An 18,545-nucleotide genomic window follows, 5' to 3' on the forward strand; every position below is an offset into this window, starting at 1 on the left:
GTGGTGTATGATTATTGGAGCGGCGGATGTATGATCATATCAGAGACTATCGCTGTTGCGCTCTGAACCAGGTTGCTAATTGCGAGAGTGAATTTTTCGCGGTCTTCGGTTATGCGTTGTTGCCCGAAGATACACTCTATTATTGCAAACCAAACGTCTGGTTGCGCAGGCGAGAATGGAGGCGCTCGTAACTACAACCGTGGCGCGATTGATAACGGCGCGTTCGTGCGTGAAAAATATTTGGCATGTGAATATGCTCGTGGTGTGGCTGCTACTCCCGGAGTTTGCAAATTCACGGATTCCGCTTTGCTATCATTCTTCGGCGTTGCAAGCTCCAAAAGCACAATATCTTGCTTCAGCCGTCGTATCTCGTCGTTTGTTGCTTACAGAATTTTGTTAGCTTCGTCCATCTTTGGCGAAACTGCCGCGCAATATTAAGTTGCAAGAGCTTTTCTTATTTTTCCCAGGCTCACCAATTATGTAGGCAACAAATTAAACCCACATACAGCTTTGCACAAAAAACTTTATTTTTCCTACTCGGAAAAGAAAACTGAACTGTCAAAGAGTAAAAACTTATATCTAACGTCTGGTGCACTTGCATGGAGTAAACGAAGCACGCATCACTGGCTACTGCCACGTTCCTACAAAGTCATCTGGGTGTACCGTATTTATTCCTCTTTAATATCCAAGGCAGACCGAACTTCTTTTGTTTATGCTTGGCACCTGCCTTGTATACAGCAGTGTAAGGACACATTCTGCAATGTAGCCAAAGATTTCCAAACTGTGCGTCGCGGCTCCCAGGGGCGCCACGATGTTTTCATAAATAGTAATTTGTTTCCTGAGCACCGGAACAACGTCTGCGCCAGTAGTGATATCTAGCGGCCCTACAGGTAAGTGTTGCCAACCTCATTGAGTGTTGTCACTATGGCAGTCGTACCACGCGACTCATTTGTTTTTATTCAGTAACAACCAATCTGAAGTAGAGATGGGTCGAACTCGTTCATTCCCGTGAAGTACTTCATTCATTTCACTCTTTGCCGTGAAGCGTTCAAATGAAGTAGTTCATTCATGAAGTACGGAAGCCTGGCGAAGTTGTCCAGTTCGCCGCTCAGCCGCGGCTACGCTCGCTTCGCCTCGCTCGTACAATAAAGCTTCGTAATACTTCATAATTTTACCAACAGATGGCCGAACTATGAAGTAACGTCCACGTAACGTTTTGCGTCTTACAGCGTCTGAGGTAACTCAAATATAGCATGGTCGAAGGGGACAAAGGAAAGATAAATAGAGAAGCCTGTCACATATAAAGAAGGTATTACGTTTAACCTTGCTCGACATTTTTTCATGAAGCGCCAAAAAGAGTCTTCATCTGCCAAGTGAAACCTTATTTGTTGTGTTTATGGACTGAAAACTAGGGCTACTAACGAAATTAAGTCCAATTTTATGTTCCTTTTAAAATTTAATCCAAAATAGAATGAGTATGTTTACCACTGTCACAAAGTTTATATACCTACGTTAAGTAATTATTCAGAAGTTTTCCTGTAGATTTTATTTTTGTTGAGAATAATAACCCTCTAAATTCAAAACGTAAACTGTCACCTGTAGTCATTGGTACGATTTCAGGTAAAATCCCTCTTTATTTTATTCGGAAAGCAATTTTTGTGTCTGTTCACGCTTATACAATGGCTAGCAACTCGCGATCGCGTAGAAGTAGTGAAATTTGGGGTTTCTTCGCCGATTTAGGTGATGGGAAAGCAAAGTGCAACTGTTGTTGTAAGTGTATTTCACCGCGCGATTCGTCGACAGGCAGTAGAGGGAGGACTGAAGTGAAGGGAGAATGAGTGACGTAGCGCCAATGTAGTGGGAGAGGGAGAGGGGAAGAGAGTGAGTGAACGAACTAGAAAAAAGTGTGGAGTGTGCTATCTGTGGAGAGTTTGAAGTACCAGTTCATTGAAATTGAGTGGTTAGTTCACACTTCACTGGAGTGAAGCGTTGATTTGAACGACTCCTTCACGAGCTCCCCACCACTAATCTGAAGGTTAGTTTTATCGGCTAAGTTTTACTTACCTCAGCGGCGGTGTAGTGTAGTGTAGTGATGTTAGCAACGATCGTTGAATTAGAGGAATGATATGACGCTGATAATAACGCAAGCGTTTTGTTATGAAATGTTCGCTTTACAAGGATAATTAATTTAGTGAACGGACAAAAATGCATTCAAGAAGCTGTCAACCATAGAACACGACCAGCATTAATTATTTACTTCGTGACCGATTGTTGCCAACACACCACACTACACTGCTGCTGTAATTAAAATTTGACCGTTTTGTCGAATCGAATGCAGATCATACAATAATCTGCCAACCATAGAGCACGAACAACATTAATTATTTACTTCGTGGCCGATGGTTGCCAGCACACCACACTACGCCGCCGTTGCCGTAAGTAAAATTCTGCTGTTTCGTCGAATGCAGATCGTTTTTAATTATTGTTTGCCTTCTGTGATTCGTGTTTCTCTATCAGCATTGATAAATTTTTAAATGTACGTGCAAAGCAAGCCATTCCGAATATATCTGCAGGTTTAGACACATGGCTGAATGAAAATGCAGAAGTAGGACGACGGTTACTTGAATTTCGGTTTTACGTGTCGAAATAAAGACCAGTGTGTGGCATTTGTTCCTGAGCCCTCGCTACTGAGAGTACGCTTTCTAATGGCATTCGGTGTCAAATCCGTTAGTTTGATGAACCACGAGAATACGTTTCCTACAAGTTAAGAGGTGACAAACTCCTACAAAGGTTCTTCCTTTATCTTATTCAAACGCCTGCCGTACAGCAAAGAGTGAAAACCCCTACACCATAGCGAAGGACCTTATTTTACCAGCTGCTCCGGACATAGTATACATATGGTACGATAGCTGAGTCAGCTACAAATTAAATGGAAAGTTTCCCTTTTGTCAATTCGTTACGTACTGTTAATTTATTAAGATGATCTCTTCGTCAGGAAAATAAATCTAGGAGTAACACAACTCTTTCAAATATTTCACTCTTCTGTGGAAGAAAAAAACGTTGGTTGGAACAACTGTGTACGCATGTGTAGCTCAGATGGAGGCCGCAGTACGGCTGGCTGTTAACGCCGGATTACAAGCTCTGTTCCATAAAGAGACTTGTCATGCTACTCGGACACACTGATTTATTCATCGAGAATTGGCTCAAAAAACATGACCCCTGTCCTTCAAGAAGTTTTGTAGTCATTTATCGGAGTGGTAAAGTTCATTAAAAGTGAGTCACATAAGTCGGGGTGGGAGCTGAGCACATTCTCTAATTTATGACAGTAAATCTCGCTGGCTTTCACATAGGAGCATCTTGAAAGCGTGTACGAATTCAGGAGAGAAACGTTTGAATTCCGAAAGTCCACAGACAGTGATCTTGTTTTGAAACTGGCGTATGTTTGTAATTCAATTCCGTGAATTTATTGCGTCAGGGCAATAAGACCAACATTCTGCAACTGTCAGACAAAATTCTAGCCGTCAGAAAGAAACTACTGTTGTGGAAGAAAACGTTAGGTGATAAAGATATGTTTTCTCTGTTGTTGATACGGATTTAGAAGACAGTGACTTTCAGCTGCGTTTGTGGATCATTAAACTGAACTCACTGATTACTTTCTGAAGTAACTACCTTGCAAAAGTAGGAGCCTAGGTAATCAGTGCATACGATATCGCCTGTAGTCAATCGCTCGCCTCGACATCCCAAACACTAGTGATTTGCCCAGCAATTTCGATCAGTGTTGTGAACGTCACTGTGTCGAGAAGTTATGCTATGGAAAATTGACTGCTATGTCCAGCAGTAGCTGCAATTGATTTCCATAACCCTATGAATACCTGCAAAACATAAATTTAAAATAAACGAGAATTTTTAAACTTGTTTCGAGACACTTTTGTTGGGACTGTAGGTTACTTCACAATATATTTAACATTTTTCATCGACTCCAAGTGGGTAGTTTACATCTTTTCAGTGTGCCAATACAATTCGTTTTACGTTTATTATCCGCAGTACCAATTTATTCATTACTCTTATAATGTAACTTAATGTATTTACACGATTTACTAGATGTGTGTATAGAGACGTTGTCAGTAGCAGCATTAGTGATTACCGTAATTCCTGCTATAAACAGTTTGAAGCAGAGTTTAATGGCAAGCGACTTAAGTATAACAGAAATCCCCTGAACATTGAAATTAAAATGCCATCTTAACATTACAGTAGGTACATATATCATTTTGTTTCAAAGATAAAAATTTTCATAGCGGCTATTATCGTTTCATAAATAACTGAAATCGTAAGAGGGAGCCCATTGTATCACGTCTATTACTGTGAACTGCCGATCAGTTCTATAGCACAAGTTTCAAAATGCTGTTGTTGTGGTCTTCAGTCCTGAGAGTGGTTTGATGCAGCTCTCCATGCTACTCTATCCTGTGCAAGCTTCATCTCCCTGTACTTACTGCAACCTATATCCTTCTGAATCTGCTTAGTGTATTCATCTCTTGGTCTCCCTCTACGATTTTTACCCTCCACACTGCCCTCCAATGCTAAATTTGTGATCCCTTGATGCCTCAGAACATGTACTACCAGCCGGTCCCTTCTGCTTGTCAAGTTGTGCCACAAACTCCTCTTCTCTCCAATTCTATTCAATACCTCCTCATTAGTTATGTGATTTACCCATGTAATCTTCAGCATTCTTCTGTAGCATCACATTTCGAAAGCTTCTATTCTCTTCTTGTCGAAACTATTTATCGTCCATGTTTCACTTCCATACATGGCTACACTCCATACAAATACTTTCAGAAACGACTTCTTGACACTTGTTAACAAATTTCTCTTCTTCAGAAAGGCTTTCCTTGCCATTGTCAGTCTACATTTTATATTCTCTCTACTTCGATCATCATCGGTTATTTTGCTCCCTAAATAGCAAAACTCCTTTACTACTTTAAGTGTCTCATTTCCTAATCTAATTCCCTCAGCGTCACCCGACTTAATTCGACAATCTTCCATTATGCTCCTTTTGCTTTTGTTGATGTTCATCTTACATCCTCCTTTCAAGACACTGTCCATTCCGTTCAGCTGCTCTTCCAGGTCCTTCACTGTCTCTGACGGAATTACGTTGTCATCGGCAAACCTCAAAGTTTTTATTTCTTCTCCATGGATTTTAATTCCTACTCCGAAGTTTTCTTTTGTTTCCTTTACTGCTTGCTCAATATACAGATTGAATAACATCGGGGAGAGGCTGCAACACTGTCTCACTCCCTGCCCAACCACTGCTTCCCTTTCATGCCCCTCGACTCTTATAACTGCCATATGGTTTTATCACTGCAATATCGGAGGGTGTATTTTGTATTACTTCTTAATATAAGTGGCAACTCCTGCTTCCATCTCACTTCCCAGAGTAGTTCGTAGTCTCTGGATAATTATAAAGTGTAACGTAAAGTTTTCACTCATGGGCAAAGCGAAACGTAAAAAAACAGTGCAACCACACTTAATAGATAGAAAAACGAGTCGCAGCCATATTGCCACATACAGTTGCTGAACCACCAGGCAGCCCAATTGCGTGAGCGAATCGCTTGCGATCCATCAGATTGCCTGGGATTTCCATGCGGCCAGCGATCAGCGACCGATCTCTGCCATTTTCCCACACGTTCGAGCTACAAAGAGATCGGTCGCCCATGCAACGGATCGCTGCGATCCGTCGCTCGTGTTCAGGGCCCTTAAGACCCTTCCAGTACAGAACTATTATCAACTCTTACCACTGAAGACCAAGAGTAATTTATTGATATTTCATCAGACTCCACATTGAAATCGATGTTTGTTTCCTCATCACTGCTTGAGTTTTGGAACTTGGTGAAGCGTAAGGTTGCGTTCACAGTGGCACCTACATCTGTCGTCAGACACCGTCGCCAGAGGTTGCCCGATAACATCGGCCGACAGCTTGTTCACTATGCGCCCTATCTCATTCGTCAGTTTTTGACGGGATCGATGAGGTTAGGTTTCGTTAGAATCTATTTAATCTTTAAAGTCGGTTATATTTTAACCTGCAAGGACGGTATGGATACCACGATGCCTCTGTCCTTGGAGACGAGTGTTGCAGTGTGGCTTTTGATATTAAAAGATGCGTGTAAATCAGCTGTATCTATCTCGAAAAGAACGTGGCGAGCACTTTGCACTCTGTCCCCAGTTGCTGGAATTACCGGGCAAGTTTTACGAATATACAAGATAAGGGAAAAACACCATGGCACGAAAGTTAAACACACTTTAACTTTGAGACGCCACTTCCTTCTCACCAGCGTTTAGCGTCAGAAGGGACCACCACCTTAGAAACTAACAAGCCTTAATTCATGTTTTACATATTTATACGCGTGTATTACGAAAATATCTAGTTTCAGAGATACACTGCACTAATGATCTCTCCAAAACACATGGTACAGACTGTGATTCATTATGCTACAGGGGCAGGATGCTTGCCCATGAGATTATGAGCACATAATGGTTAATTAACGTGCTGAAAGTACATGTTTCTATTACATGACGCATGACTAAATATGTGCATAAGTAAGCACATATTATCTAATTAATGAAAAGTAGATTTGTGTTTTCACAGCTCACTTTATTCTAAAAAGGTGAAAATTAATGCAGTACTGACAGGATATTCCGATAATCAGATTCTATAACACTTCACAGCTCTCTAAACACTTACCGAGTGGATTTAAGAAAGGAAATAACGATATTCCGGGGGGGTGTATTATTTCAGGTTGAGTATTGCTTTTAATAAAGAAAATTAACAATATTACAGCGTCTTTTCGTGCACTTCCACAGTTCCAAAATTTGATGTAGAGTCAATTAAAAATTTCGTAGTAGTGGTATTTGATGCGCTAGGGAGAAAATATTAGATTTTAAATGAGAAATTAGTATTTAGAGCAACATATCACACAAAACTTTTAACCTATACTTTCCAGAACATAGTATCGGCCTAATTATTAGAAAGATCTAATCGCCATATGTCCAACATCAGAGTGTCACTTCTAGTTCTACTTGAACCAGAAATGCATCTTTAATGTGACAATCGGATTTTTTAATAGAGCTCAAGTCACACCTCTACAAGTAGGCGTCTGCTCGAAATATGTTTTGCTGAATTTGTTTAACATTGTGCAGGAATACATCAATAAACCATCAATAACTGCCATTCAGTATACAGGTGAAAGACAAACACAAAGTTTAGTATAAGATACTCTGAACGCCTAAAGCGCTAAAAGCGTAAACACACACGTACACCACATTTACAAACCACTTCATTTAACAGAATCACGACACTACTGCCATAAAAACAACGCCAGTAAGCAGTAATAATAATTTGTAGACAGCTTATGTCCACCAACAACAACCCAACAAGATCCACTACAGTAACTTCAAGCAAAAAACAAGCCATCCTTGTCACTTGAACACCTTATTTTTCCAGGTTATAATCCACAACTAAAATTTCAGATAAAGATTTTACCCTGCCACAAACTCCGCCTGTGGCTAAACTTTCCAGTTTCTCACAATTCATGTTTCGTGTCGTGTCGGCCATTAGTACCCAAAAAAACAAACTGATCTGAATTTCATCGGTTGTCGTCCGAAATATAAACGTTCGGAGATGAGGTCGGCTAATTGTGACCGCGCAGGTAGTGGCATACCGATTTGAAACGATCGACCGTCTTCGGCCAATGTCGGTCGTCGGCGGAATCCACCGATATCGGGCTGCCACCGCAGCCGAAGTATCCGCCAGTAGGTAAGGCCCTACGAGTTCTGATAAGTTTTGCAGCATCCTTCTTACAGCGTGAGCTAAGTTTTGCGGTAATGGCAGTCATCAACACGAAATGCAGGACTCGAATGAATATGGAGGAAGGAATACAAGACACAATTTCCAAACTTGTACCGAGACTTAAAGAACTGATGATGATGATGATGATGATGATGATGAAGCAAACTCATCCTTCCCATTCATTTTGTTGCAAGAATAAGATACAGTAACATTGAAATCTGATTAAAAAATGTTACAGCATGTTAAAACTTAATGAATTATTAATTTTATATATATATATATATAATTAATAATTAATATATATATAATTAATAAGTTACTGCTTCATTAAGCTTTAACATGTTGTAACATTTTTATATTTCAGTTTATATTCAGTTTATATTTCAGTTTATTTATCCCACATTTCTAATTGGATGTGTTGGGGGGGAAGGGGACCGCGGGCATTTGGGGTAAAAGGAGCCGCGGGCATTTGTGTTCAGATCAAGGGGCCGTGACCCAATTAACTTCAAAGCCAATGATTTAGCCGAATCTGGTTTCCAGCAGCGCATCGAGGAAGCTGTCGCACTGTGACACCAGCAACCTTAGGGTCTATATCATGTCTGCAATTTATTTTGAGGCCACATTGGTTCGTTTGTCCAGGAAAATGGGCACTCGTTTGAGCACACAACTTCAATGAACATTCCGCTGCCAGAACAGATGAACACAGCCAGTTACTGAGCATGCAGCACGTTGCATCCACCCTCAAAACTTTAAATGTTGTTAGCTCACTAACTAAAACAGATAGAAATGATTTAAGCTGATCTGTACACAGCTTGTTTAGACGCATAAACTACATTACAGAGAAGATAATGTTATATTTAAAAAATTATAACTCGATGCCGTAATTCTCAGAAAAATAATTAGATATTGTTCATAATTCCGCAGGAAGACTAACTTTTTATATTTTACTGTATCGTCGTAAATAAAAATTCCACACATCTCTGATTTTGTAGGTACACAATTAAATCACGTTATCTGAAGCATTCTGTGTACAGGTGTAAACGATAATTGTCTACAGCGAACCACACTAGTGTACACGAAGTCGAGAAGAATAATTTTATGTAGGTTAAAGCAGATGATGGACTTCGATTTATTGGTAGAATTCTAGGGAAGTACAGTCAGCCTACAAAAGAGATTGCTTAAAAACCACTCGTGCGACTGATTCTAGAACACTGCTGAAGCGTGTGGAAACCGAACTAATTGGGACCGAACACTGTTCAGTTTAGCGGGAATTCGGAATAGCTGGATTTCATTAATAATATCAACTTACTGACTTAAGGGGTAAATTAAATGCGGGGTCATCTCCTCGTGACCTTCGACAACTCATGGCGCAGACGCCATTCCTATCTCTCTTCCTTCCGTGTTCCAAACACATTATTGGAAACTTATTGTTAAGCTTTGTTTCGTGAGTGCTGAGTTACTTTAGGCCGGTGTTACACTATCATATTTATTTGTCAAAGTTGATATGTCAAAGAAATTTCATGGTGTAATAGGGAACTTTTCAAATCTCGCCTGTCGTTAAATAAATAAAAGTTTAAGCCTTGCCGTAGATTTGATCATAAATGTTGTTCGCCTTCTGTTCACCGCAATGTGAAATGTAACCACTTGGAGCGCTGGCGTCGCTAGTGTGTTTGTAAGCATGGCTTCAAAGTTGGCGTGTTTCTTCGACTTTTTTTTTCAGTAAACTTGGCTTTGACTAGGGTGGGGTGTGAGCAAGAGACACATTGCATGCTGCTAATTATGTGTTGATGGGCAGTTGGAATATGCTCCAGGCGACTTCATGTCCACGATCACAGCTACAATCATCCACTTCTACATCTGGGAACAACCGGGCAGCTTTTCAACACGCCGGAATAGACGATGTGGTCACACTCTAAAACAAAAAAAATCTTGCTTAGCTTTCCATTCTACTTTGTTTATTTTTGAACTCTGAGTGCCACATATTATAAAACGCCTCATCTGTCTGGTACTTTTTATTAATTTTGAAGTTGTTGGAACACTAATTCCATTAATTAAATTATTCAGAAATAAAAATACTTCGTATTGGCCATATAGTGTACTAAACATTTGTTTAGATTCACGTATTCCCCCTTCAGTGCTTTATAAATCGCTTCACACGTTTCTGGAATTATTTTAGTTATTATGTAATGTGACATTCGAGTGCTGGGTTGTAAACTATAAATTACAGTAGCTCTTTACTGTACCAAGAAATCGCAGTGTTACAGTTTGCCTGTATTGTGCATGTATAGCATTTCTCAAGAGAGTATTCTGTTTTGTGACATGAGAAGCCACTTCACTGAGCAAATACTGAGACACACTCTCATCCATTCGTAAGTAATTTATAGGGGTACAAGACTTGACGTCCTCCACTAGCAGCCCTCGTAACAAATTTTGCTGAATGCATTACTATTTCGACCTAACAACTATGGTTTCATCAAAGTATGTTTCCTTTTATCCGCCACTTTTCTTCCAAATACACACACAGTGATACTGTGGCACTAGCAACTGCAGCGCATAATAAGTTATTGTATGCCATCTTCAAATTTGATGAAAAATATGACGACAGTGTAATATCCCTTTTCAGCGCCACGTCAAAGACCTTTGACAAAGAACTTTGACGAATATTTTAATACCGGCATTACCGAGTAACTCTGCCTTTTGTATTTATGTTGGTAATCCTTGACGTCATCTGTTACTAATTAAACATGGCAAGTAAATGAAGTCGTTCTTCGTGTACTTTAAAACTAAAAACTTGAAGTGTTAAAAAGACTAGACAAGAGAGAAAGTGCTACCAAATTAGCATTCAATATGATGTCGGAAAAGCGAAGATTAGTGACTGGAAAAAAAATCGCTTTAAAATTGAGCAGCTTTGTTTCGCTTCAAGTGAAATAACTCTTGAAAGCGGCAAGAAACGACTGTGTCTTCATATGAAAAACCTGACGAAGCCTTATTCTTGTGGTTCACACAATATAGATAGAAAGAACCCCTTCTGGTCCTTTTGTAAAAGAAAAGGCGCTTCAACTGAGTAATCTTATGGATGGAGACCCATCATTTTCAGCTGGTTGTGGTTTTTTGGATCGCTGGTAGAAGAGACACGGCATTAGACGGTTAACGATTGCTGGGGAGAAACTGTCAGCTAAAAACGAAGTAGGTGCCAATACCTAAAATAACTTAAAGATTTTGTTTCTTCTCAAAACTGCTCACCGCAGTAAGTTTACAATGGGGATGAATCCAGAGTGAATTTTAAGACTTTTCTTACCAAAATACTTGCTTCATAAGAAATCAGCACCAGGGTTTAAAATTGACAAACAACGTCTTAACTGTGTTAGCTTGCAGCAACGCCTCGGCAACAAACTTCCGGTGATGGCATCAGGCAAATCGGTGAAACCACGAGCGTTCAGAAACATTAACAGCAACTCAACTCCTGTGTATTATAAGAATAAAAAAAGAAAAAAATTCTTGGATGGAGCGCGACTTGTACGGGGAATGGTTCGAGCACCAATCATCAACAAAGTGACTCCGTTCAATAGAGAAAATGAATGGCCTAATCGTGCTCCACTGTTCATAGACTATGCTCCGTCCCACCCAGAAGAAACGAAATTTGTTTGTGGAGACATCAAAGCGATTTTTCTGCCACCGAATGTAACTTCATCACATCAGTCCATCAGCCTTGTATTGCAGGCCATTAAACAAAAAATACAGAAAAATGCTGCTTCGCACTTTACTTAAAGAGGATTAAAAATGAAATCTCAATTCTCCAATAACTTAAGAAAATTACAATAAAAGATGTGATTTATTGGTTGGCTGAAGCATGGGATAACGCCACTAAGGGAGCATTACAAAAATCGTGGAAAAACCTCTGTCCTACATTGGACTTTGTTGAAAAAACTTTTATGCCAGTGAAAGATTGTGATCTTCTTCTACTAACCAAGAAAATCCCTGGCTGTGAAGACACAGAAGAAAGCGGTGTTGAGGAGGTGACGACAATGGCCACCAGGATTACGGAGACGAAGACATCATAGCAGTGGTACAGAGCTCATCAACTCAGATCGTCTCGGTGGAAAGCGAGGAGGAGGAGGAGGAGGTGAACGCTCAAACTAAACTCAATATCACACACAGACGCGGCAAATGCTCTCGGCTTCGCGTTAAGCAAGTCGAACAGCAAATAGTATGTTCTCGCGGCTATGGCGGAGCATTGCATCCTCGCGTCGATTCAGTGCTCTTCCTCAGAAAAAATGACCATCTTTACTTCTGAAATGTTTGTAAATTGGTTATTTCTTGTGTTTAGCAATGATTAAAAATGATTCTACAGAACTATATAAATGAAGTCGACATGTACCGTACTGTAACTAACCAGCTATCACTGCACTATGATAGATGTTGGAAGCAGTGGTTGGGAAGGGAGTAAGACAGGGTTGTAGCCTCTCCCCGATGTTGTTCAATCTGTATATTGAGCAAGCAGTAAAGGAAACAAAAGAAAAATTCGGAGTAGGTATTAAAATTCATGGAGTAGAAATAAAAACTTTGAGGTATGCCGATGACATTGTAATTCTGTCAGAGATAGCAAAGGACTTGGAAGAGCAGTTGAATGGAATGGACAGTGTCTTGAAAGGAGGATATAAGATGAACATCAACAAAAGCAAAACAAGGGTAATGGAATGTAGTCTAATTAAGTCGGGTGATGCTGAGGGAATTAGATTAGGAAATGAGGCACTTAAAGTAGTAAAGGAGTTTTGCTATTTGGGGAGCAAAATAACTGATGATGGTCGAAGTAGAGAGGATATAAAATGTAGGCTGGCAATGGCAAGGAAAGCGTTTCTGAAGAAGAGAAATTTGTTAACATCCAGTATTGATTTAAGTGTCAGGAAGTCATTTCTGAAAGTATTCGCATGGAGTGTAGCCATGTATGGAAGTGAAACATGGACGATAAATAGTTTGGACAAGAAGAGAATAGAAGCTTTCGAAATGTGGTGCTACAGAAGAATGCTGAAGATTAGATGGGTAGATCACATAACTAATGAGGAAGTATTGAATAGGATTGGGGAGAAGAGAAGTTTGTGGCACAACTTGACCAGAAGAAGGGATCGGTTGGTAGGACATGTTCTGAGGCATCAAGGGATCACCAATTTAGTATTGGAGGGCAGCGTGGAGGGTAAAAATCGTAGAGGGAGACCAAGAGATGAATACACTAAGCAGATTCAGAAGGATGTAGGTTGCAGTAGGTACTGGGAGATGAAAAAGCTTGCACAGGATAGAGTAGTATGGAGAGCTGCATCAAACCAGTCTCAGGACTGAAGACCACAACAACAACATGATAGATTTTAAGTCCCATAGTGCTCAGAGCCACTCCAGTATGGTTTCAGGCGTTTTCATCAAGCTTAGGCTCTATATACGTCTCTATTTAACTACTTTGTATAATCATAAAGGTACGGTTTCTTTTTTTCCTGTTCTTAAGTTTAAAAAAGTCAGCATTTTCCTGAACTCTGTCTGGAATAGTCGGATTTTCGGAATAGCGGGATTCTTATGTAGGATAAACGAGGGATATTGAACGTATAAAGGCAAAGGGCAGCACGAATGGTCCCAGGTTTGAATGATCCGTGGGAGTGAGTCACGGAGACATTGAAGGAACTGAACTGGAAGACTTTTGACGAAGTCTGTTAATAAAGTTTCCATAACCAGTTTTAAATGTCTGCAGGAATATTCTACAACCTACTACGTATCGCTCACATATGTATCTTGAGGATAAGATTAGAATAATTGCTGCACGCTCAGAGACTTTCAGTGTAATCAGAATAATTGCTGGAGCCCACCCACTGTCATCCTGCAGACATCTATTTAAGGATCTAGGGATCCTCACAGTAACCTCACAGTATATATATTCACTTATGAAATTTGTTGTTAATAATCCAACCCAGTTCGAAAGTAATAGCAGTGTGCATAGCTGTAACACCAGGAGAAAGGATGATCTTCACTATGCAGGGTTAAATCTGACTTTGGCACAGAAAGGGGTAAATTATGCTGCCACAACAGTCTTTGGTCACCTACAAAACAGCATCAAAAGCCTGACAGATAGCCAACTAACATTTAAAAATAAATTAAAAGAATTTCTAGATGACAACTCCTTCTACTCATTGGCTGAATTTTTAGATATAAGTTAAGGGAGGGGAAAAAAACCAACTTAAACATTAGTGTCATGCAATATTTTGTGTAATGTAATATCTTGTACAGACATCTTTTATTAACCTGACACGTTCCACATCATTACGAAGTGTCGTATTCATGATCTATGGAACAAGTATTAATCTAATCTAATCTACAATCGTTTTCCCGCACTCCATACGTGGATGGAACAGGAGGAAACCCTGGTACAGTGGGATGTACTCTGCATGCAAAAATCGTTCAAATGGCTCTGAGCACTATGGGACTCAACTGCTGAGGTCATTAGTCCCCTAGAACTTAGAACTAGTTAAACCTAACTAACCTAAGGACATCACAAACATCCATGCCCGAGGCAGGATTCGAACCTGCGACCGTAGCGGTTCCAGACTGCAGCGCCTGTAACCGCACGGCCACTTCGGCCGGCTGCATGCACTTGAATGTGGTTTGCAAGTAGACTTGTGGCGATTCGTGAATGAGTCGTTCATTTGAACGACTCTAAATAAAGAATCGTAAGTATCGAATCGTGATACGGACGAATCGTCGTTCAAAAGAACCGTAAGAACGATTGCATGTTTCTGAGTCGTGACGATTCCAGGTTCCAACGATTCATCGATTCTTAGTTCGCTATGCTTCGAAGGCAACTTCCGAATCATGCCGAGTCGTGCCGAATGATTACGACCGCCAGATGGCAGTCAAGTGGGGGATGCGTGTGAAAAAAGGAAGCTCGGAACGAACAAACGAAGTTCTTGGGCCGTAATATTACTCGTGAAAAACCAAGCTGACACTTGGCGGTGGCTGACGGGAACGAGCGTGAAGGCATTTCCCATTTACTATCGATACCATCAGCCACCGCGCCGACGTCAGCTTTCATCAATTAAGGCATTACACGTATAAATCGAGAATCACACTTGTAACGTCATATGCATGTTTACTCATAAATAAACTTTTTCTGGCATATCTTATCACGACACAGTTCGATTCTAATCCAATTGACAATTTAAGACATGTCCTGCCATCTGTGAGTAAGAAGTAGAACTTTTTGCATTCCGTAAGAATCGTGCCATCGCAGACTAGAATGAATCGTGAACGAATCGTAGGAATCGATTCGCAACGTGAGATTGAATCGTAGGAATCGAATCGGGAAAAATAATCGTGTTGGCCAACTCTATTTGCAAGTATGGATGTAGATGCTTGTGGCCTGTCGAAGTCGGGGAAGTACCTCAGGTTGACCCGCAAAAACCACCAAAGCTACGGCGCATGCGCGTAGCGCGAGATTTTCCGCACTCGGCCCGTAAACTATTATTAGTCCTAGAGAAAAAATGAATTGGGTCATTTTTGTAGCAAATTTAATGTAGTTCAATTTTGTATGCAGTTTTTCGCTAGAGGCTATGGCCTTCAAGAACAACATACAAAAGTGACCTTCAAACGTATCCCACACAGTCACCTCCCACAGACCAGGTTGTTTTAATGATTGATTGATCCGTAGAACAATATACATTGTATGCATGCCGTCAAATGTTTACACAGTATTTCCTACTAAAATAAACTTCCCTCTTACAGTATTTATAGTTCCTATAATTCTATTTTCCTAATCATATCACAAAACTGTTACTTAGTACGATGTTTAAAAAACGTTAGGCCCTAAGTTCAAATCTGTAGTTATTTTAAATATTCATTTATAGTGTAGTAGCTATTATTTAGTAAATATTTTTTTGGGCTTTGGCAAAAAGTGGATGATTCGGATCTTTTATTTCTTGTGTAAGTCTATTGTACAATTTTATCCCATAGTATTTTGAATGTCCGACTTGACTTGTTTCTTGTGTTTAGATGCCAACCCTTTCTGGAATTTGGTTCCATGGTCATGTATTTTGCTGTTTGTGGTGTACAGATTAAGATTTTTATGTTGCCCGTGAGTCGTGACACTCCCTGCTACAACTGTACTGAAATTTGCGAATGCGCCAATTATTTCCCATATTCGACCCGTTTTGGGCCTATTACGCCTCCGGAATTGATTGAAGTTTAATAAAAAAGAAAGTACTTTATTCAAACAATCTGAGCTGAAACTATATTGTATTGTTGCAAATCAGCTGCGTAATGCACCGCAATAAACTGGTTTTGCGGATGCAACGCAGTCTGTAAGTACATTTCTAACTATCGTAACAAATCCACTAATTGTTGATATTACGGGTTTAGGATGTTATAGTTCCTGAAATTAATTAAAAATCCAGTAGGTAGCACCATGGAGTACATCATGAAGTACAAATGCAGGTTGGCGACTCAGGAGATCAAGAACTATAACATTTTAATTTCAGATTTACACTATGAATATTTTTAACAATCTGAGTTTTTAAATTTTAATGAATATTTTCAACAACCTGAGTTATTAAATTTTAATTAATTTATAATTACTTCTTTAAATTATTGACTAACATTTCTGGCATAGTACAATATTAGATATTATCATGTGGTGTGCGTGTCTTTATGTGAAATTACGCATAGTTTGGTAATATGATAAATGTTTGCAACTTAACTTTCAGATATCTGACTAATAATAGCGTTGTTTGTATTCACGCATAAAATATTGCTCAGCAGTTAACATAAATAAACAAAGTCGTCAAAGCGCTCAGAAACGGGACAAAATATAGTCCCGACATTGGCATGGAATACTTTATAATAGAGTTACCTACCGCTCTCTCTTTCTCTCTCTCTCTCTCTCTCTCTCTCTCTCTCTCTCTCTCTCATTACAGTAGCAAAGTCTAGAGGACACCTTTACCAAGTAGAGGATGTCAACTAAAACGATGATGATGACATATAACTTAAAATGTGATAGACAGTATGATAAGTTGGCATTAAATATGGGGGAATGCAAAGATGAAATAAGTGAAACCTGTAGGTTATAAATTCTGCTGCATCTTTAGAGATTCAATCAGGAAAGTGCCCTTTGATACACAGCACCTGTTGGAGCATAACTGTTATCAAAGTGAAAGTCCCTTTAAATTGCATTTCTTACTTCAAAGAAGTATTTTACAACTGTGTTTCCCGTGTACTGTCTAGAATTAACACAAGTTGCTGTGTTTTTTTTTTTTTGTAGGTGCTGTGGATCAGCCACCTCCTGCTGACTTTGAAACAGCAGCCTCTCTGACAGGTAAGAAACGTGAGATTGTCACTGGAATAATTCTGATTTAAACCCCATTGACTTTCTGATGTTCCGCCAACCTTATACTGTTTTCCTTCTGATGCTCGTAGCATGAATAGTCTTTCTAAAACTTGAACATTCAGCATGTTTTATCTCTTACTTCCAAACTGCTCCAACTAATCATCAATTTAATGATTTATAATTCACTGTTTATGTAATTTTTGCAGTAGAAGGAGCAGTTTCAAATATTTTTGTCACAAATGTCACCAAGATTAAGACATAAACATGAAATCAAACGAAGAATTTGACTTGCTACTCTGATGGAAATGGAAAATGTGAAGTACCAGCCCAATATTTATCAAATTTAGTGAAGATATACATGAAATAATGGGTATTAAATTGTTAAACTTTCATACCATTCACAACTGGTGTACATCATCATCAGTATGAGGTGTGATCTCCGCAAGTACTAATATGATGTTTTATTCCTTGTGGCATGCCTGAAACGAGTGCTGTGTCAGTTCACAAACATCACTTGCTAGGAGCTGGTACGAAAGTACACATCTTCCCATCATGTCTGTAGTTAAATTAGAGGATTGGGCAGACCAGGCAAGGATCTGTACATACCTCAAGACATTTGTGGTGTGACCATAGTGTGGGGTCTTAAATTATAGTGGTGGAATATGCTATTTGGCACCCTGGTCATGCAAGGTACGAAAAAATTGTATTGATGGAGTGTGCTGCTTTTTACGCTGGTTGTGCAGGATATGACAACAGGCTTATCTATTTTTGTCACATCGTGGCACGTATTCAGCCTCCTTCCAACAATTGTGGTCACATCCAATGGCACTCCACACCACAGTTCCAGCAGTTGGAGAGGTACAGGTCCTGAAAATCAGGCCGCCTACAGACACCCTGGTGTCGATCCGATCACAACAAACAGAAGGGAGACACATTGCTTATCAGCCAGAATGACACTTAGTATACCAGTTGGCTCTGGCTCTACACCGTAGGTAAATGATGTGTGGAAGCTCAGTATTTATGCCCAGCCTCCAGTAATCTGTCCCCTACAGTTTGTGGTAACACATTGTCTGTAAACTCTGAACAGATTTCAGCTGTTGTGATTCACATATTCATCAGAGCTAGTTGGGCTATCCCATAATCTTCTAGTGGTGGCAACAAGAGCAGGTACAGGTCCCTCTGATATGAGACCAATCAGTCTGTCCTCCTTCATTCTCAAAACACTGGAAAAACTGGTTAATGTATACGTTGGGGAGAGGAGGCTATGTAGGGTCCCTCTACACCTGAACCAACACACATACCAACCAGGTAAATCATGTGATACAGTTCTCCACCAACTCGCCGGGAAGG

The 18,545-nt window shown here is 39.9% G+C and overlaps 1 protein-coding gene across 1 annotated transcript in view; it reads left to right on the plus strand.

Moving 5' to 3' along the window:
- Positions 1–18,545, plus strand: part of LOC126485113 (synaptic vesicle glycoprotein 2C-like) — a 498,779-nt gene that overhangs the window by 205,060 nt on the left and 275,174 nt on the right. The window contains exon 2 of the mRNA XM_050108743.1: positions 17,130–17,183. Within this exon, the coding sequence (XP_049964700.1) occupies positions 17,130–17,183 (54 nt within the window). The remainder of the gene's footprint in view (positions 1–17,129; positions 17,184–18,545) is intronic.

The sequence above is a fragment of the Schistocerca serialis genome, chromosome 6 (genome assembly GCF_023864345.2).
Source record: "Schistocerca serialis cubense isolate TAMUIC-IGC-003099 chromosome 6, iqSchSeri2.2, whole genome shotgun sequence".
Taxonomy (NCBI): Eukaryota; Metazoa; Arthropoda; class Insecta; order Orthoptera; family Acrididae; genus Schistocerca; species Schistocerca serialis.